This window comes from Podarcis pityusensis (assembly GCF_964106645.2).
Source record: "Podarcis pityusensis genome assembly, chromosome: 2".
NCBI lineage: Eukaryota > Metazoa > Chordata > Lepidosauria > Squamata > Lacertidae > Podarcis > Podarcis pityusensis.
In genome coordinates, this window is record NC_138029.1 from 27358155 (window position 1) to 27380249 (window position 22095).

The following is a 22095-nucleotide window of genomic DNA, read 5'->3' on the forward strand; positions in this document are numbered from 1 at the left end:
ATTGGCAGGTTTCGCCTTTCCCGTAGCAAAACGTCACAACTTTGGTGGTATCAGGCCTTGGGCGGAATCCTTTAGTCCATCTTCCTCTTTGCGGCGGCGATACCAGGGTTCCCCGTTAAAGGGGTTTCTGAAGGGAGGCTTTGACCGTACACCGAAAGGTCGTCATTGCTCTCCCCTGCGGCGGCAGCATAACGGGGGCGGCTATCTCTGCTTGAACATATGTTCTCCAGAGCCGGCCCATCCCCCCCCCACACACTGGATAACCCTGAAGCTCCCTAGGTCCCCGGCTGGGGACTGGGGAGGGAGAACGCCCAATGCCTGAGCCAAGGTCTACCCACATTTGAAATTTAATAAAGTTGTGGCCAATTTAACCCCATAGCACGTTGTCTTGAGTCGTTATTCCACATGACGGGGGGGGGGGGAACGCTCGGGATCTGGGGACTCCGCCTGTCCACGCAATTATGCAGATGAGTGCTCTGGTCATCCCTCCTCAAAATCATCTAGGATAATTAGAAGTGCTGAGAGTTTCTAAAATGCTCCCTTTAATTAAAAGGATTAAACTGGGCAATTGAAAACATGTCTGCTCAGAAGTAAGCCCCATTGAGTTCAGGCAGCTTACCCCCCAGGTGCGTGTGGTTTTATTTTTTAATGTGTGGGATTGCAGCCTAAATGGGTTAGTACTTTCTGTATAAAAGGGGGGAAGCAAAATGTGATTTCTGCTCCTCAGCTATAGAGCACAAAGATTTGAACTACAGTAATGTTGTCCAGTGTGGTGGCACCCAGTGAAATTTTTTTGTAGGGGAACAGTTAGGGCCAGAGGCACCAGCTTGTGAGGGTGATGGGGGGCGGGTGGCAATGTCGTAATGTCTCACACATGAGCATCATGCTTCCCTTCCTAAGCCAGGCAAAAGCTTCCTGAGGTTTGGGAAGGAGATGTCGAGCGTCTGACAGGATGCTGGAGCCTTCCTGCCTTCTTCCCAAAGCTGGGCAGGAGTTGGAAAAGTGGAGGGAGGGCTCTTGGACCCCATAAGTCAGGCATCAGGGAATCTGACGCCCCCCTCCCACAGCAGGCTGCAGGGATAGATAGACAAGAAAAGCTCTTACCAAGTCTTTTATTCAATATTCACAGAGAGAGGCTTAGAAATACTGCCTCTTGGAGTAATGCCATTGCTCCGAGTAATCTCCATCCCTGCTCCCCTTCTCAGTCATCAACAGCACTGCCCACCTTACGGTGGCTGCTTAAGGCCATTTGCCTCTTCGCTCTCTGCTCTACTACTTTCACTCCTCGCCGGGTCCTGAGAGAAGGGGGCCTGGAATGTTTTCTAGTGATAACGTTGCAGCCAGCTGCTCCGGCTCTGCTTCTCCCTCCTCCTCTTCCCCCATGATTCCCCAGCTTTGCCCCTCTTCTATCTCTGGGCCATGAGTTGTGACCTTCTGCAAACCCCTGTTATAAATCTATGCTGTCTTCCTCTTCTCTGGAAGGGGGATGAGGATGTGGAGGTAGTTGCCATCATCGGTCCTCCCTAAGCTGCACAGAATCTACTGGGCTTTGGGAAGGAGGCGCCAGCCTTTAATACTTCAATTCTCTATTTTACCGGGAACATTTAGGGGACTAGCTTAATCTCCTCTAGTCCACTGTAACTGTAAACCGCTAGTCCAGTGTAACTAAGACGCGGATGGGAGAAGAACTACATTTGACAGTTCAATGCTAGGCATGTCTAATCAGAAATAAATAACACTGAGTTCAGTGGGTGCACAGTTGCAACCTGCATCGTGTTTTAGTCACCATTTGTGGTCTGCTCCAGTGAATGGCCACTTGCATACATATACAGTACAGGTGCACATAAAATCACACACAACTTTGAGAAATAAAATATGAGGATATGTGTTTTTATTTTAGTTTTTAAATGCAGTGGAGAAGAGTTTGTGGGAGAAAGGGCAATACTCAGATCCCGTGGCTCGGCTGAGGAACGTAGAATTGGAAGTAGTGGCTCCAGTAAAGTTTCGCTGGTGTAGCTGAATATTACCACCTCCCCTTCCTTTCCCTTCTTTGGGCAGTTCTGCCTCAGCATAATTTCTATACCATGCCATGCAAGAGGGCAGGAGGGGACAGGAACGCTCTGCCCCTCCCCGTATTGATCAGAGTGATGCTCTCAACCTTGCACACCATTGTTGCAATGTTGCAATGCTGGCAGTGTGTGTCGAAGAGGACTAGGTTCAAATTCCACCTAAGCTATATATTTACTTAGTGGCCTTGCACATGCTGCAGTCGCTTAGCATCTCCCAACAGCCCCACGATCTACCAAATGGAAAGTATCCGAGAGCCGATGAGTTGTATTAGCGAGAGAGTGAGGCTTGGATTGGGGAGACCCACTGAGCCAGGAATATCACTGAGTGGTCTTTGGCCAGTCACTTTCAACCTAAGCTACCCCAAGGGATCGTTACGACAATTTAGAAAAAGAAAAGCCAAGTAGAACAACTCCACGTATACCATATCGAGCACACAGTTCCTGGAGGAAGAGCTCTCTATAAATGTGATTAATAATAATATTGGCCTACCTTACAGGAAGGGACGCGGGTGGCGCTGTGGGTTAAACCACAGAGCCTGGGGCTTGCCAATCAGAAGGTCGGCAGTTCGAATCCCTGTGACGGGGTGAGCTCCCGTTGCTCGGTCCCTGCTCCTGCCAATCTAGCAGTTCAAAAGCACGTCAAAATGCAAGTAGATAAATAGGTACCACTCCAGCGGGAAGGTAAACAGCATTTCCATGTGCTGCTCTGGTTTGCCAGAAGTGGCTTAGTCATGTTGGCCACATGACCCGGAAGCTGTACGCTGGCTCCCTCGGCCAGTAAAGCGAGATGAGCGCTGCAACCCCAGAGTCAGCCACAACTGGACCTAACGGTCAGGGGTCCCTTTACCTTACCTTACAGGACTGCTGCAAAGATTACTGGGATAATGTGTGTGAAACACACACATAAAGTACTATAGGAGATGTTAAGTGATGGTGTGGTTAAAGACTATGGAGGACTGGGGCCCCTTGGCTACGTCGTAGGAACATAGGAAGCTTGGATATTGTGTCAGATCATTGATCCAGCTACCTCGGTGTTGTCCACACTAACAGCAAGCAGCTCTCCAGAGTTTTGGGCAGGAGTCTCTCAAGGCCAACTCAGTGGGCCACATTATCTACTTGACCCTAAGTTGGTATTGTTTTTCAGTCTGCATGAGCAGTCACAGGACACAGCTATTAGTCTCTGGGCTAGTCATTAAGACAAGAATGATTAACACAATGAAAGAGCAACCCATGTATTTCCCTGTGACATCTCCTGTACCCCTGACACTTTCATTCTCTCCCATTGGAAGAGATGGATCGTTAACACCCCACCAGCATTTGAAATTTGCCAGGCACCAGGCGCATTTTGCACCTGACTATTGCCCATATCTGACCAAGTGCAGATGCCTAGGTGCCTAATATCTCCACCATCTGGAGGTGCCTGCCTGGGGATTGTTGAATCTTGCCTGTTTTTAAACTCTAACAACACATCCTGCAGAATTCTACCCGTGATATTTTATCTGTGCCATCGGAACAAAAAGTCGTATTGAAAAATGCGACTTTTGGTCCCCAAATGGCAACTAGACATTCCGTTTTGGTGGTTTAAGGTGCAATTTGGCACCTAGCTTATATATCTGAGTTTCCTAACACTGCACCCCACCCACAGTGGCAGTTCTGTTCAAAAGAAAGCCCAAGAGCCTTTGGGAAAGGTAGCAGCCGATGAGTTTGCTCTGTCTCTGATAACAGAAAATTGGTCTGATGCAGTAAGCCATATGAAGTTGGTATAACAGTGTTTCTTCTTTCTTTGGGTTCCAGATCCTCCCACATTGCCTTGGACCACCCTGACCCAATCGACATGAGAGGGTTTCTTGCCTGAAGAGTACTCTTTGCCCGTGACAACAGCTGCACCATGGGCCTTGAGAATGATTTGCCCAACACCACAGCCTTCTGGTTCCCCTCGCCGTCTCAGTTCGACAGCTTCCCCCCAGAGACTCCTGCCGCCAACACCTCCATCAACATCACAAGCCCCCACTATGACTTGACTAGCAATGCCATCCTCACCTTCATCTACTTTGTGGTGTGCATTGTGGGCCTCTGCGGCAACACTCTGGTCATCTATGTCATCCTCCGTTATGCCAAAATGAAGACGATCACCAATATCTACATACTCAACTTGGCTATAGCAGATGAACTGTTCATGTTGGGGTTACCTTTCCTGGCTATGCAGGTAGCTCTGGTTCACTGGCCCTTTGGGAAAGCCATCTGCCGGGTCGTCATGACAGTAGACGGGATCAATCAGTTCACCAGCATCTTCTGCCTCACAGTCATGAGCATTGATAGGTACCTTGCTGTGGTCCATCCTATAAAATCTGCCAAGTGGAGGAGGCCAAGAACAGCAAAGATGGTCAATGTCGCTGTCTGGGGCATCTCCCTTCTGGTCATACTACCCATCATGATATATGCTGGAGTGAGCAATAACCACGGGAGTAGTAGCTGTACCATGATCTGGCCAGATGAGTCTGTTGCTTGGTATGTTGGCTTCATCATCTATACCTTCATCTTGGGCTTCTTGGTGCCCCTCACCATCATCTGCCTTTGCTACCTGTTTATCATCATCAAGGTCAAGTCCTCTGGCATCAGGGTGGGCTCCTCCAAGAGGAAAAAGTCAGAGAAGAAGGTCACCAGGATGGTCTCCATTGTCGTTGCCGTCTTCATCTTTTGCTGGCTTCCCTTCTATATCTTCAACGTCTCGTCGGTCTCTGTTTTGATTGAGCCAACACCTGTCCTCAAGGGCATGTTTGATTTTGTAGTGGTCCTCACCTATGCCAACAGCTGTGCCAACCCCATCCTTTATGCCTTCTTGTCCGACAACTTCAAGAAGAGCTTCCAAAATGTCCTCTGCCTTATGAAAGTCAGCGGCATGGATGAAGCCGACAGGAGTGACAGCAAGCAGGACAAGTCCAGGCTAAACGAGGCCACAGAAACTCAGAGGACATTGCTCAATGGTGACCTTCAGACAAGCATCTGAAAGATCTCTGCCCACTCATCTCCTTCCTGCTTCTTCACAGAAGCCCACAGCAAGTCAGCATAACGGCCGTTGGTCCATCTTTCAAGGGAATGGTAATGCATGCGAAGGATTGGTTCAGGGGACAGACTTGCTTCTCGGCCAACAGCAGGCTGGTTTTAAGGATATTAATTGAAAGGAGAAGTATATTGTGGGAGTGATTGACTAGAAATAGTCATAAATGTGTACACATTTGTACATGCATGTTTGAATACAAGGGATGATGCAGCATTGGTCGTACCCCTGTGCTAAATCCATTTGAGTTAATTTGAACTTTTTTAAAAAAACAACCCTTCACAGTTCAGATTTTCCACACAGGGTCTAGAATTTCAAAAGCTCCATCTCCAATATTTGAGTTAAATTATTAAAAGAAGAACTTGGCTGACACACATAGACACTGGAATAAGGATGAAGGTGATAAGTATTCCACAAGTTCACATACTGAATTATATATATTTTTTATCAAGCTAGCCTCTTTGCAGCCATCACCACCCCTTGTAAATGATAGGTACTTTGAAAGTTTAGCTCTATGTGCTTTTCAAGTAGGCAAAACATTAAGCTCATATGTTTTATATAAAATAAAAAACTGTCATGAGATATTGGGAGGGAGGGAGGGTGCAGTGGTAAATGAGTAATTGCATTATATTGCTCTTGTTTATGGAACAGCTAATGAAATGAGGTCTTCAGAGATGGGATCAGAAATCTTCATAGCCTGAATAAATAAGTATAAAGCATGCTAATAGGATGACAGAGAGACTTGTCTCTAAATGTAACGAGAGCCCATTTCCATGACTTCAAAGAGATGGCAAATATGATGTCATCCCTCCATCCCTTTGCCTCTTACATAATGGTTTCCCCAATGAACAATCTTTTGTGGATAGGAATGATGTTATCAGAGTCTGAGAGCAGATCTCCAGCATCTGAGTCCAAAAGCCACAATATGTTAACTTTGCCACCCAAACGTCACGAAGTCATCAACGAGCTTTTGAGTTCACCAGAACTCTTCATCAGACTGGATCTTGCTCACAGTTTTGTGACATTTTGGTTGGTCCTAATAGAGGTATTAATGTGTTGTGGATTTTGGATTCCCCTCCCCCCAATGCATCAACATGGCTGTGTACAATTTTTGTCAAAACCATGATCAGAGACGGGTGAGAATGCATACCTCGTTGGTCTTGCATAAGTGAAATAGCCATCACAGATCAAACAACAGAGGCAGGGCTTTAACATAATTTCTGCTTGCCACCTTTACTTTAACCAGTAAAAAATAAAATAAAAACTGGCCTGGACACTGAAAACAAAACAACTCCTCTCCAAAACCAACCAAGCAACCAGCTAGGTTGCAACTTCAGGTCACTTAAGGAAGGAGCCTTTATAAGTCCTCCCTGCCCCCTACATACCAAGAAGGTATCTTGAGTTTGCCACTGACAGAGGACTTTAATGTACTAAGGACACTGTGGGTGGGAAAAGCCTGAGCATGGCTTCCATTTCAGAATCTATAACCTTGTGGAGATTGCTCGAGAGCTTAACTTGCACTTGCTGAGAGAAGAAAGAACGAGCCTTTAAGCCTACTTAAAAACAGAGTGGTCACATATAATAAAAGCTTGAGACGGGGGTGGGGGTGGAGAAAGAGAAGAGTCGGGCGGATTGCTTTAGTAAGCAACCAGGAGCCAATTTCATCATCCTGTTGATTTCCCTCTCATTGTCCCATTTCCACAGTGCCCTGGCCTATGATGCCTCCTTTTGCTCCTCCATTCGAATGCTTGACTCATGAATCCCACATCCCCACACAATTTCACCAAGGTTTACATTCAGAGCAAAGTATGCAAGTATGTCCAGTTTCTATAGAGTTTTTGTTCTCCTAGTTCAAGGTTTCCTGGCTGCAGAAGCTGACTTGTTTGATGAAGAGTAGTTCTGGTTCTCCCGCTACCTGTCCTCAGCAGAAGAGTTTGTCTGCGGGGCTATTTGCACTGTTGTCAGTATGTTTCGGGGAGTTTTAAGTGTAGACTATTAAGTTTTATGACCTGGGAGGTTTAAAGAGCTCTGCCCAGGGAAGGGCATTATGACAGGGTTCCAGATGGCAAGCGACTCCCACAACTTCTGTCTTGGGCTGTGATTTTTACTATTGAGCATAGGCAAGCAGAGTCACAACTAGAGGAGCCTGATGAAGAAGTTGGCAGTAGCTGAGAATTCCCTCCTTTACAGTAAATTGTTTCATTTATCACAAATCTCTGATTGATTAAAAAGAAACAGAAGGAAGAGCCCACACCATCAGGCTATTAGAACAACAGGAGGAACATCCTGGCTCTGCCACCCTAGCCTCGTTTTCGGTTCTAACCGTCCTGAAACTTGTGGAAGGTGAACTTCTGCAATGGAAAACCTTTTGCATCAGCAGCGGTTGTTTCCATTGCATTTGAGACCCCTGGAAAATCAGGGTTTTAAAAATGCATCAGCAGACACTAAGGAGAAAGGCAACCAAAATGAAGCCGTCAACTCTAAAATACATTCTTGCAACAATTTCTTAGTTGTTTACAGAGCGGTCCAAATTCCTCTTGCACCAGGCTGAGATGAGGGGGTTTGGATTGGGCAGAGATGGCTTTTTTACACAGCCCTGCCACCCTCTGCCTGCAGAGCCATGCCAGCACCAGTCTGCTGGCGCAGAGCTCTCCCTTTTGCCCGCTGAACTGCCACTGATGGGTACTCTACTGGTGGCAGCCAGCGGAAAGATTTCAACCACTTTCAGCCTCAGCCAGCATGCTTGCTTGGGCTGTTGATGTGGCTCCGTTGCTCCACTCCTCGAAGACACCCCAGACAGCAGCTGGGGTTGAGATTGATGTGTCCAGCTCTTCAGCTGCGATGCTGTTCATACTTACTTGGAAAGTAGCCCCTCCTCCCACCAATCACAGTGGTACTTACTTTTGAGTAAATGTAAGTAGGCTCATGCATTATGGATCCTTCAAGCGAAGAAGCTTCTGCTCCTGTTCACGCCTGCATTTTTGGCTGCGCATCCCTGGGAGCAAACCCCATTGAACTCAGTGGTACTTACTCCTGAGTAGATGTGCACAGGAGGAATTGCTCTGAAAATGCCTCTGAAGCTCTCACGCTGTTACTTGGGCACCTGTTGACTGTAGTTAATGCAAGCGGGGTAGACAAGAGAAGAGAGACATTTAAAATCAAATGCATACCCCAGCCAGTTTGCATCAGCCGCAGGCACTGATGTAAGCCTTGTTTTGGTATTTATTTTCACCCCCGATATGACATATGGGAAAGTTTTGACTTTCCCAGGCATGTATTGTCTCTTAAATATAACATGAGAAATAATAAATAATCATATCCCATTTTTAGATGACTTAAAAAAACCAAACAAACAGAAAGCTTTTGAAGTCAGATCCTGCATGCCCTAGTAGAAATGGAAAACCCCACAAATGTCTTCATTCAGGCACTTGTTTGCATTACAAATTCCTCCCCACCATTTTCTCTTCTGGGCGGATAGCAAGATATAGATAAGCAGCTTAAGAAAGGCTGGGTTAGCCTTACCTGTAAAACTCTCCCTGTTCTTGTTGAAAATGTAAATTAGAGTGGCATTTTGGAGCCTAAGAAACAATGTGGTTTGATTAAACTCCTTTGGCAGAAAGTGTTGTTCTGCCACAAGGGTAAGAAACCTGGTGCTGTTGGGCATCAAGGGTGATGGGAATTGTAGCGTGGCCACATCTAGAGGGCACCAGGTTCCCCCCCAGAGCTCTGTCCTTCAGCCCTAAGCCAACCTTCCAACAAGCCCAGTTGCCCCAGCCACCACTCCCCCTTCTCCACCCACACCTCATGTCCAGGTTGTCTCTTGTTACTCCTAAGGGGCTTGGCTTAGCTTGGTGTTGGAAGTCTTAAGCGAGGCTGCAGGAGTATTCCTTACAGTTACAATACTATCACTGCAGCTTCCTCTTGCAAACAGGCAAAGCAGAGGGGTTTCGCCTCCATCCAGCGCATAATGTCTTACCACATTTGGTGCCTCATGCGGTGGAATTATTTTATTATCTCTCTTGGTCTCAGAGGATGTGCATTCTTAGATCTTCTTTATTAAGGGAAGTAAATATTAACTGAGGCTTTGTGGCGACTGTGTAGAATATGCCAGTGAGGATTAAATGGGAGCTCAGCACATTACATTAAGATGAAAAAATCGCCTTGTGGCTGCTAGGTGCTGATAAAGGCGCTTTCTTTTTATTAGATGATGGCTTAATGTTGTGGCCACAACATTGCGTCAGAGTGGCTTTAGTACTTTAGTATGAAGTGGGTAACACGGGAGCGTATTTGCAGAGAGAGAGGAGGAGTTTTGCTCCACCATTGGCCTGACTACTAAAATACAGCCATGCTCTCCTATTCAAAAGTTTGCACACCTCGTTTTATGTTGCATACAACAATCGAATGGCCTGGTGTGGCTACCCAGAAGGCGAGAAAGATGGAAGACCTCGTGTTGTAGTATGTGGAGTATACTGGCAGCAACAGAAAGACGGGGTGTTGGTTCAGGAATGAATAAGCAACAGCTTAGATGACCCCTGTCCGAGGGGAAGGCGGAATTCAGTGACAGGCGCACAGCAGAGCTGGGAGTGATAGAACCTTGCAAGTACAGCTGGCTTGTTTCTCAGTCAGAAGGGGAAAGAGGCTCTGGCAAGCCAGAATGGATGGAAGAGTTGTTAGGCTCGGAGGTCAGAAAAGGATGCCAGTTTAATCATTCACCGAAAGAACCTGCTGATATTTTAATCAGGTGCCTATACGTGGTAAATGCTGATTTTCTATACAACTCTGTAAAGCACTGTAGCCCTTTTGAAAAAAACGGTGAGCTCTATGTGGATTGTTCAGTTGGCCAGTCTGGGCACATTTCACTTCATGCATCCTTGTAGGTTCCTGTTGTGCAACACAGTAATACCAATGATGTTTGTCTGTTCTGTAAGCCACACCTGATTTTGGGAGCTCTCACTAGGCTGCGGTCATTTCTGTGATTCTGTACTCAGAAGACTTCCATTGAAAGTTTTCAAGTCAACCAGGTTCAAAGCATTTTAATCTGTTGTTAATCTCTGGCAATTGAAATAGTGGGAACCTAGGAGCTTCTTCTCCCATACAATTTCCTTATGGCAGTCTTAACGATAATATTATTTTTATCTCCAATCTGTAGAGATCAAGAACTAGCACTCAGTGTTCATGGCATACCCATAGAGAGTTTATCTGCCAAATATTCCCAAAATGCCCACAAAATGCCTCTTTTGTGTTGGTGGCATTTTTAATTGCTTGGGGAATTAAAGATAGTGGTTTCACAGCCCACCCATTTCCTGCTGTGAGGGATTCCTTAGTGGCTATCACTTTTATATATCACAACTTATTTCACTTGGACCTCACAGCTGAATTGCTCCCAATAGAGTCCTCCCTCTCAGAAACATATAACGCCAAGAAAAGTTTGTCCAAAGAACATTCAGTACTTTTAGATCTCTAGCATCCTCTAGCTGTGTGGAGAGAATAGCATCCTTGTTTCCTTTAATAGCATGTTCACCTTGCCACTCCACTGCTTTTCACTATAAGGGCAATTCCAGGTGACCTGCTAACTGAGATTTGTTTGCAAGGAGATCAGATAGCGTTGGCTGTTTTATTGAGCATTCTTTCTGATTTGTTTGCAGGGAGGGCATACATGCAGTTGCATCAAAAGAATAATATGTAATATCCTACCCTTTCCTTATTGCAAAAAAGGCTGTTCTTCGAGGGGAGTGGGTTTGTTGCACAACCATTGCAAATCAGCTTTAATGGTGCAACCTGAATTTGCCCATATGTGATTGAATCCCACCCCAAAATAGCAACTGTCAGGAAACATCCAAAGAGGAAAGCATACGTGTTCACATCTTTTGAGAAGTATCAGGAAAAGGAGGCCAGCTTTAAGTGTTTATTTAGGTGGTCACCTAATGAAATATTCACTGCCCTGCCTCTCCCCCCCCCACCCATCCATTCTCCTTTGAGAATTTAAAGGATCTGAACGAGAAAGAAGAGTCCTTAGTGATGTATTAGTCCTATCTATGATTCCTTTAGGGCAGTGTTTTCCAAATGGTATTCCAGGGAACTCTGGGATTTTCTGCAGGTTCCTGAATTAGAAGATCAGTAATAGTGGGCTTGCTTCTCTAGAAGATAGGGAGTGGTGGACAAGCCATCTTCCCCTTCATTGTGCAATATCGGGTTGCATCTCACTGGGTTTTGTTTCAAGTTTGTAGATGTGCAAAGCTCTTGTTCTTATGTGGTGGGAATGATGAAAGGTATGCACGTCTTTGATTTAGGACTGAAAGAGTGATGTATGCACTAGACAGCAAGGCTCCTGTATCTTTACCCAATCGTTCTATATATAAGAGGGGGAAATTGGCAGGTGCATCTTTTCTCAGTTTTGGACCAGAGAGATGCAACAGGCTGGAGAAGCTGCTACGATGTCCCCATCAGTTCCACTGGTACAGGAGCCCAGTCCTCTAAATTGCACCTGGCCACCTGTTAAAGTTTAAACTAAACCTTTATATAATTTTCAGATTATAGTGTTAACAGACCCCATGGATATTCTCATCCAATATGTTGTTCAAACAGGACATGAATATATTCATTTTACATATTTATATTCTGCATAGAATGTATTTAAGGTAAATATATTTATTCTATATATTTATAGTCTATTTAAGAATATATTTATAAAGCGTCTCTATCAGATTCTTGGCCAACTTTTTCTTGGAAACCTGAAAGAAAGGAATCCTGCAGCTTTTGCCAGGGCACCTTGGAAGAAGTTCAGCATTCCTGGATCTAATGGAACCTCAGTTGTTGGGTTTGAATCTCTCTTTTTGTAGTTGAAAACCAATGGTTCTAGTCCTATCCTTGGTGGATAAGTGAGCAGCTGATTTCCATCTCCTTTTCTAAGATCCTTTTAAACATCTGAAAACTGCTAGCTGATTTTAGCTTGTTCTCACCAAATTTGTTTTCTAGACTAGAAAGATAACTTAGCGGTCAATGCATCCAGATAAGCCTGAAAGAGACACATTGGAATAAAACATTTGTTTGGTTCCAGCTTACTTTTCTCTCTTTTCCTCTTTCAAAGTTCGAAAATGAAAGAAAAACAAACTGATTTGTGTGACACCTCCCAGTGTCCTGCTAGACACCTGGCTACTTAGATGTCCCCAGATAATAATTTCAGTTTATTCATTCACAAATGACTGCTTTAAAACAAAGTGATTTCAGTGCTAAGTGCAAGTTTACCTCTCTTCAACTAAAACCAATAGGATTTAAAAGTGATTAACCTTAGCTGCATCATTCCTCCCAGCTACCAGCCAAAGCCCTCTTCTGCAGAGCTATCAGGGTGAAGTTAAGTGCAGCAGAGACAGTTTGACAATGCCTCTGGTGCACCGTAAACAAGTGCACATTATGCTCTGTTGTAGTAAGCTTTTTGTGGCAAAAACCCAAAAGTTCAGCTGATGAGAGTTTTAGTGCAGCAACACACTGCCTATCTTTGGCCATGGCATTAGTTAAAAACCATCCCTTCTCCCTGGAAAGCTTTTGAAAACTTTTCTGTGTACAATGTCCGTGATCTGGAGGGAGAGGGAGGTGAGAGGAAAAGATGGAGATGAATGGATTTATTCCTGTTTTCGTAGGGCATGCCAGCTGAGCATAGGAAGCTGTGCCAGTCCGGACTATTTGACCATCTGGTCCAGGATGGTCTATTCTGAGTGGTAGAAGATCTCAGAGCCAGGGCTCTCATGCTACCTGTTTGCCCGATCCGTTAAAAAACCCCACACAAGGAGAGATGGATAGGTTTGAACCTGGGACATTCTGCATGTTCTCTACTACTGAGCCACTGTATATGGCCCCTCCCAGTGAACGATGCCCAGGCTGCCCTGCCGCTTTCACCGTAATATGTTGCACAAGCTAAAACGTTGATCATCTCAGGACAGCAGTCCTCTTTCTTGCTGACTACCCATACCTTTTCTGAGTTTTTGATTGGCTTTCTCGGTTGCCACTTCTCACCGTGAGCCAGTGCACCTCTTTTCTTGAGCCAGTGTGGTGGTGCAGTGGTTAAGAGCGGTGGACTCGTAATCTGGTGAACCGGGTTCGCTTCCCCGCTCCTCCACATGCAGCTGCTGGGTGACCTTGGGCTAGTCACGCTTCTTTGAAGTCTCTCAGCCCCACTCACCTCACAGAGTGTTTGTTGTGGGGGAGGAAGGGAAAGGAGAATGTTAGCCACTTTGAGACTTCTTAGGGTAGTGATAAAGCGGGATATCAAATCCAAACTCTTCTTCTTCTCTTCATTGTAGACTTGTCTCCTGGAAAGCGTAGGCTTATACATTGGGGTATAGAAATGCCTTACGCAGAGTCAGGCCAAGGGTGTATCTGGCTCAGTATTATCCATCCTTTCTCCAGCAACGGCTCTCCCAAGGTTTCAGGCAGGGCTCTCTCCCATCTCTTATCTGGAGATGCCATGCCAGGAGTTGAACCTTTGACCTCCTGCAAACAAAAGCAGATGATCTACCACTTTGCTGCAGCTAAAGTATGGGTTCTGCGCTTGGGCAGAACGAAATGACTGTCTGTTTCAAAGTGCTGCAGAAAGAGCCTCAAGACTCAGCACGCCACCACAGATATTATTTTGTTTTATTATTATTATTTTTAGATTGCAGATCTGTAGTCTCAACCAGCATTGTTAGGCCTGTGCTTTTTATATTGTGCTTCTCGTCACATGCTGCATGTAAAGGGGGTGCGTAACTATATGGTCTGATCAGAGGAATGTGTATCCATGGCAACACCATGTATTACCTAAAGATGCATACACATTTCACTGGGGGGTGGGGAACCAGTTCCTTTGCTTTTGTGATCTGCATCTGGCTCCAGGCATATTGCAGGGCAAAGGGACCAGGTAACATCTGGTCTCTTTCTGCTCATCAGTGAATAGTTTTATTCTCTCTCCTGTAGGGATGTTCAAATGCTGCTACCTGCCATTTCATGCTTCTGAACCCTGCTTTCTTCTTCTTCGCTGCTATCTGATTTGTAACCCACCCCACAGCTTCTTTTTCGGCCCCTGACCTCTCCTGTTTCACCTGCATAGCTCAGACTGTAAGCCATGGGTAGGCAAACTAAGGCCGGGGGGTTGGATCCGGCCCAATCGCCTTCTAAATCCAGCCCGCAGACGGTCCGGGAATCAGTGTGTTTTTACATTAGTAGAATGTGTCCTTTTATTTAAAATGCATCTCTGGGTTATTTGTGGGGCATAGGAATTCATTCATTTTCCCCCCTTCAAAATATAGTCCGGCCCCCCACAAGGTCTGAGGGACAGTGGACCGGCCCCTGCTGAAAAACTTTGCTGACCCCTGCTGTAAGCCTCTGGCTGGTCCCGTGTCAGCGCAACACCTAACAAACACACTGTTGGCAGCATATCTATGATTGTCAATTAGTAGTGGAAGTAGCTAGGGATGGGAGGGAAGCTTGATTCAGTTCAAGGATGAACCTTCTAATTCACACTTTCTGAAGCAACGTGTGAACCAAAGCACAGCCAGCCAGCCTTTGAAATTCACACTTGTCTGCAGTTCTCCAGCCAACTAATCTGATTTTAAAAATTAGATAAATGCACATACTACTGTATAAATTAAAAAATTGTATATCAGTCAACACAGCGTATGAAATTGCACTATATTAGGGAGAAGTGCTTTGCAAAAGTGTGCCCATTAAGCAAACTTGATTGTGTATATTAGGAGAAATCGACACTAAAATGCTGGTGAGATTTTATGAAGGCTAAAAAATAATAATCACAAACTGATGTGGAAACATGGAGAACTGAACTTAAGATTAGGAAAATAATACATGAAACTGAGAGAAACCAAAATTGACAGATCCATCTATCTCTATTCATAGCTGTATTCTCTCCTCCCCACCCAATATAGGGCCCTCAGTAGAAGAAGGCTAAGAAGCAAACCCTACACAAATCCAGAGTAGAGTCCCTAAGACAGCTGGATGGCGCCTTGTACGTTTCCTTCCAGCAACTCCTGCAGCCATGTTGGTGCCAAACATATTGCTCAGCTTTCCTTTGGACCACATCAGCGAGGCTGAGAAGAGGGTCTTGCCATCTAGGCAGCCCAGGACTTCCATACACACTGCCCCAGGCTTGCACCCCAGGGAGGTCAGTTGAGTGCTGCTAACGCAGCAGTTTGACTTCACCCCTGGAGGCGCACTCCATTGTTTCTTGAGACAGATGGATGTCAACAACAATGGTCTTTAAGCAACACATTCAAATGTCTTAGCAAGGGTCAGTGCAGGTGAACTGGTATGAATGCTGGCCCAGTGGGACTCTGGTTCCACAGAGCAGGAGTTGTAGTAGGAAAGACCCTGTAAGTGCACTTTGGATAGAAGTGATCGTAAGCAAGGCTCCTGCCATAATGCATTGCACTCTTCCACTCAAGCCTTTGGCATTGGGGCAAACTGGTTTTAGGAACTGGATAATCAATGGACAACAGGCCGTAGCTGTCCTCTGGGCAACTTGGTCTGGCTATCTCAGTTCCTTCCTATTATAATGTGAACTGCTCATAAAAGAGACCTGTTGGGTTATAGTCTTAAGCCTCTGTCTGATCATTTCCAGCAGTTCTGGCCACTTCAGAGAGGAAACCTTTTGTACGGATCTATGATATGCCGCCATATAAAATGCCACCTGCACAGTAATAGCTTGCAAAGCAAGAAGAGACAGGGAAAACAACTTATACCCCATTGAGAAACCCAGAATAGTTGGGGTTGTTCCATTCCTGTTCATTAAGCCCACCTCCTCACTCTGGAAGGAGAAACATGATGATCTCCCCATGTCATCCTGCAATTGGTTGTACAATAGCCCAAAATGAGAGGTGATTAAATGTACAGTGCAAATTTAGATCGGGCTTTCTGTTGTTTTGGTTGTCATGTAGGGGGACGTACTAATAATCTGGAGATAATTTATTTTGACCTCATGGTAGGGTACAAGTCCAGCCCTGCCTTGGAAATGGACAGTTTAAGAGATATGTTGAGATCCATAATACTGTGTGCTGGCTTTGGTCTCCATTCAGAACCAAACTTCCACAGGGACACACAGCTATTTGGTTCATCAAGACTGGCATACATGAATCAAGACGTTAGTCCAAAGCTTATATATAACTCCCAGACTATAGAACAGCAAACAGCTTCTTTATCATTGCCATCAGATGATTGATTGTTTAATCAACAAGCCATTACAAAGTCACAAAACAACAATAAAACTCAAGTAATTTCCTTCAGGGGGGCTTTAGCAATACATATTAATACAAATGGATTTCTTGTCAATTCGTGGCGTTTGTTCCTTCAGGCTTTCTCCTTTTTGCTTTAGTGCTGCATTTTTTTAAAAAACTCTCCATTTCTCTTGGTTGTTATATAGTGGTTCTGCTCTAGATGGATCACACACAAAAAATCGGCATACAGATCAACAGTTCAGATATAAATTTCCTTCCAAGCACAGCACTGGTGGAGCAATGTAATTGAATAGCATAATTTTCTGAGGTCTGTGATTCATATATGCATAATTGCTGATGTGATGGAACCTTACGGTGGCTGGCTGCAGCGGCCCCTCTTGGCAAACTGAATGTGCATCGTTTGAAGTCTTAATGCTGAGAAGGCCTTATGAAGGGAACTGGAGTAACTTTACAATGTGTCTTACTGGGTCTTGGTCATGGTTTTTGACATGCACCTTAAGCAAGTAAGAAACATGCTTGAAAGGAAACACAGAGTCATCTTCTCCCTCCCACGCCATCAGCATCCAAACATAATCTGATCAGACATAATTTCATCACACCTTGTTGGCATTTATTCCATAGCAAAACAAGATGAGTGCCACATCTCTCAAGCTCACCTTTGACTGGACTTACCTTATAGCATAGCTCAGTGGTTCCCCTACATTTTTCCCCCTCCAAGCACCACTTGGAAATCGCGAAGGGTCTTGGTGAGCCACTTGGTAATCTTTCTACTTGTTGTAGCACTTGTAATGAGCTCTACTAGATGCTGCATGATTTTTAATTGTATTTTTATTGCTTCCTTTATTTCTTACCAATTTTTTATTTCATTACAATTTGCATTCCATGGAATATAGGAATGAAACAATACAAATACAATCAAAAATCAGTACATTAAATGTGATGGATGCGCTGTTTCCTGCCTTCAACCACAAATCCACAGATATGCTTTGGACCACATGAGTGAAGCTCACAGACCAGTGATGGTCCACAAACTACAGTTTGGGAACGCCTGCCATAGGTGAACGCCTTGTAGTTTCCCTTAACCATTATGCAGAATCTACCTTTTTGTAAAATAGTGTTTCAGGCTAACACAAGGACTGGATTAAAGATGTCTAAGAGTTCACTTTCACTCTGGCCCCCAAACACTTGTTTTTTGGAACGAAGCACCGCTGAGAGAAATGGGATTATATATTTAGGATTAAGGTACTAGCCTCTGATGCATACTGAACACTGATTCACGCAGTATTGAAGTTGTACCCAGTCATGTAACCCACACGACATGTATAAATATTTATGTTTCTCATGTGTATTGTATGTGTGCTTGCTGTATTATATGCTATAACCTCTAAAACTGTGACACCAGAGTTACAAATGACTTTCCTACACCTGCTTGATTTCAATTTGTTCTCTTTGGATATGTACTTTTATAAGATGTCCTGGGGGGTGAAACCTCGCTTCTGCAAGGGGGCCCTCCTTTATGTAAACTTTTCTGTAGACAATGGAAGATCAAAGCTGGCTGGAAATAAAATTGTGAATGATCTATGTCTGTTTTACAAAAAGATCCTGTGGTTTTTTTTCTAATAAAGTGGTGTGAATCAGAGTCATTTTCCTCCATTTTAAGGATCTTTAACAATAATGCCTGAATTTTCTTTGAAAATCCTATGGACTTGATTACATCCAGTGAAAAGAAAGTTACTTGGGGCCACAGCAACTACTGTGCTTCCTGGGTGAGGGCTTAATAGTGCGGGTAATTTAGATATTGCAAATAGGTAACTAGCAGTAGGTTGGGTTGTTGTTGTCGTCTCCCTCCCCCCCCCCCCCAAACATGCTGGGTTTCCCTTGGAAAGGATCAATCTGGATTAAATGGGGGAAAATGTTAATGCCAACAACACCATGTGTGCACTTGTGGAAAAAAATTGCATCCATGAGGAGCACACATCCCACACTAAACACCTATCTGGAAGCACCCAAAAACATTGTGGTAAGTTGCAGACATTCTCAGAAAAGTATATTCTCCCCTAGCATGGTTTAATCCTTTTGGTATGAAGAAATGTTTAGAAGATTGCTCATCATGCAAAGTCTGTAATAACCCAAATGACTGGTACATTAGAGTTTAACTGGTAATTGTTGCAGAAACGTTCATAGGTAGCAGCCTATTTTGTAGTGTGCCTCATCCACCTGATGTAAGTCTGTGCACTTATATTGCAGTATGCTAGTCAATCTTTGAACAGCCACAGCACTCTGCTCTCCCCCGCCACCCTCCAATCCTTTGGACCCTTTGGGGAATCGAGCGTGCAATTGCGCTGGTTCTGGATTTTTTGTAGTCAAGAAACCCATGAATGATAGTGATTTGTCTTTAATAATGTAACAGAAATGTTGATAATATTTGCAGTTGCACACTGGAGGGATGGTTTCCTAAAAGTTTGGGGGCAAGGGTCACGAGAACAATGTTTTGTGGGAATTCTTTCTAAGCTTTCCATCTTGGGACTTTTTGAAGGTTAATGTTCTGTGGAAAAATGGCTGGAAAGAGAAATCTCTGTAGTCTCCAGTGTTAGAAACAGATAAAGCCAGGAGCTAAATGACACCTTAAACCTAGGTTATGGGTGCCACAACAGAATGTCTAGGTGTGTGTTTTTATAACAAGAATACAAAGCTAAAAATTTCATCCAGTGAAAAGGAAGTCACTTGGGACCATGGTGATGAATGAACTGCAGCTAAAATATTATGTTCATTTTTCACATGGTCTAGTCCTTCCCCTGCCTGCCCCCCCTAATATTCTTAAGAGGGTCTCTCTTCCAGTCTTCAGATAGTAGTTGGAAATGGGGAGGCAGAGAAAATGTCCTTTCTTCCTTCCACTCTGCAGTTTTAATGTGAAATCTTAGGCGCTGTACTGCACCCAGAGCTCAGAAACCGCTTGCGCTAATGAAATTCCCTGTCGCAAAATGTGCCTAGAACAATGAGGGTTTCAAACACAGGCAGTATCCAAAATGCTGAGCTTGGAGAATGCCATTCTCCATGCACCGATGGAAATATGTAGTGTCTCACTATCTTACTGAGGACCAAACTAGATGAAACGCACATCACACAATTAACATTTGTGTAACTGGCTTTTTAAAACTAAATGTCAGGGGGAACCAACAAACTCACAGTATGGTATAAAATACACATGACAATAATATGAAGGCCTTGAGTGGGTGATCACCTGGGAATCCCATGTATGCCATCTTGGTTTCCACAATGGAGGCAAGGTGGGATATATCAAATGGAAGAAAATAAACAAACTGGTTACTCCTGGTAGCTTCAAAGATCACTGGGTTTTAGTTATTGTTTAGTATTGTTTAGTATTGTTTCACCTCATGTCAAGAGGAAGGAAGGAAGAAGGAAGGAAACAATAATTTCTCTGTTTCTTATTATCACTGTCTTACAGCTTACTCTTTATGCACTGAATCTATCCATAGGATTTATTTGTGGAGAAAAACAAAGAACTATACTCTGAACTATTGTTTGGAGTGGAAAAAAGCCCAGAAAATATATAATGAAAGGGTATTAATCTGCAACCAGAACAGAGACGCCATCTTCTTAAAGAGGTTTGAGGGAGCCTGTGTGTGATGCCGCACAATGTCATGACATCATGCGTGTCACACTGTGTGACGTCATGACATCATGTGCACACGCTGTGAAGGTCCAGGGGTGGAGTCGAATGCTCCCTGAATACTGACGCCGCTCTGCCCTCTCAAAAGAAAAAGAAATACTTGAGGGGGACCGAAACTTCCTCAATCCCTAGGAGTTGTCTTGCCTGAACCAGAACATCCCTGGCACTTTATATATTGGCTGTCATCCAGTAATACCCATGAGTAGCATCCGTGCCCAATTTTTTAAAAGCGATTTTCCCTTTTAGAATGTGCACCGAAAGGTTTTTTTTAAAAAAAAAAAAACAACAACCATGTGGGAATTTTGCTTGAGAGTTTTGCAGCCTAAACCGAAACCCCATTGAACACAGTAAGACTTACAACCATGTAAATGTAACGATACTGTTCTTTCTGCTGATAAAATGAGACATTTGTATTGGAATCTTTGTGTTTCTGGGGGGCATACGAAAACTTCCAGTCTCTGTCAGGCATCATATAACCAGAAGCAGGAACTTGTTAAGCCACACACTGGGGAAATTCACTGAACACTTGTTACATTGCTCGCGCTCTCGCTGTCTGAGGCAAGATCAATCATTGCATTAACACAAGTGTCTAACTAGAACATCTGTGCCCTAATTCAAGAGGTTCCTTCCAGGAAATCTCATGGATGAAAATAAAACCTGATAGGAGAGGCACTTCTTTGCTGAATCAATACATTTTAACCCTTCATATAATGCTCATTATGGCAACAGGGAGAGAGAAAAAGGGATATCCAGGAAAAGTAAAGAACATTTCTTGGTGGGTGGGTTGTGTCTCGCATGTTCAATTTCTGAAAGAGATATTATTTAACATTAATACTCTTATCTTATGCACACTTCCCCCTGAAATAAGTCGTAATTGACATAGGCCGATGATATACTTTTTATGTTTTAAATATTAACCACCCAGATTGAAATCACAATAAGGAAAAGGCCTTTCAAACAAAAGAGACCCCATAAACAAACATCTCCTTGAGGCTCAAATTAAGCAGACACAGCATGGATGTATTTCTTTAGAAAACACAACTACTTCTTGCAAAGGAGGCCAGGAATACAGCCTTGGAGTGAGAAGAAGCCAGGAGACCCTGCCTTCCTGCCCACTGTCTCACCAGGGTGGTACATGCTCTGGTTTTCTCCTGCTTGGACTACTGCAGCACATTCTACGTGGGGCTACCTTTGAAGGTGACTCGAAAACTGCAATTAATCCAGAATCCAGCTGCTAGATTGGCGACGGGGGGCAGCTGCCGGGACCATACAACACTGGTCCTAAAGGATCTTCACTGGCTCCCAGTACGTTTCCAAGCACAATTCAAAGTGCATACCCTCCAAGTGGTGTGGATGTGACCGGGAAATAAGTTCCAGAGGATCTCTGTTTGCATGAACAGATCAAGGTTGTGGAACCTGTTGCCCTCCATCAGTTGTTGGACTTCAGCTCTCATCATCACTGACCATAGGCCATGTTGGCTGAGGCTGCTGGGAACTGGAGTCCAGCAATGTCTAGGGGGCTACAGGTCCTTGACCCAATAAAGAAAAGCACTTCTAGTACGTAAAAGGGTATTTTCTTCGAGGAAATATAAGGGTCCAAGAACTGGGAGAGATGACTGAGGGCAAGCTACTGGTCTGGGAGAGGGGTGCTTGCTCATCCTCACCGTCCCTCTGCAGCTGCCTGTGCAGAATGCAGCAAGGGCTCCAAAAACCCATCCTGACACTGCTAGTTGCTTCGCTGTTTGCAGAAAGCAGAATAGCTTTCAGTCTATTAATGCATACCCCCTTCATGGGTGAGATTCATTAAGCATAATGGATGCTTGTTCTTTGCAAGCCACAGGAAAGGATGTAGAAATGCTTTTTTGCTTTCGCAATGTGATTCTAAATAACCTAACAGCGAGAGATTGGTGCAAAGCAGTTGCCTTAACAATAGCCCTGTGAGAAGCCTTCATTTGAAGGCGGGTGAGCATTGACCCTTCGTTCATACTCAGAAATGTGTTTGTGCAAACTGAAGGGGATGCCTCCACATTTTAAGTCCTGCAGCTTTCGATCCAGATT

At 44.4% G+C, this 22095-nt stretch overlaps 1 protein-coding gene across 9 annotated transcripts in view; it reads left to right on the forward strand.

Annotated features, from left to right (window-relative positions):
- Positions 1-17944, forward strand: part of SSTR2 (somatostatin receptor 2) — a 38740-nt gene extending 20796 nt beyond the window's left edge. For all 9 annotated transcript variants that reach the window (XM_080994858.1, XM_080994860.1, XM_080994864.1 and 6 more), the window contains one exon: positions 3864-17944. In XM_080994858.1, coding sequence (XP_080850984.1) covers positions 3958-5076 — 1119 coding nt within the window. In that variant the 5' untranslated portion in view covers positions 3864-3957 and the 3' untranslated portion in view covers positions 5077-17944. The remainder of the gene's footprint in view (positions 1-3863) is intronic.
- Positions 17945-22095: the final 4151 nt, after the last annotated feature.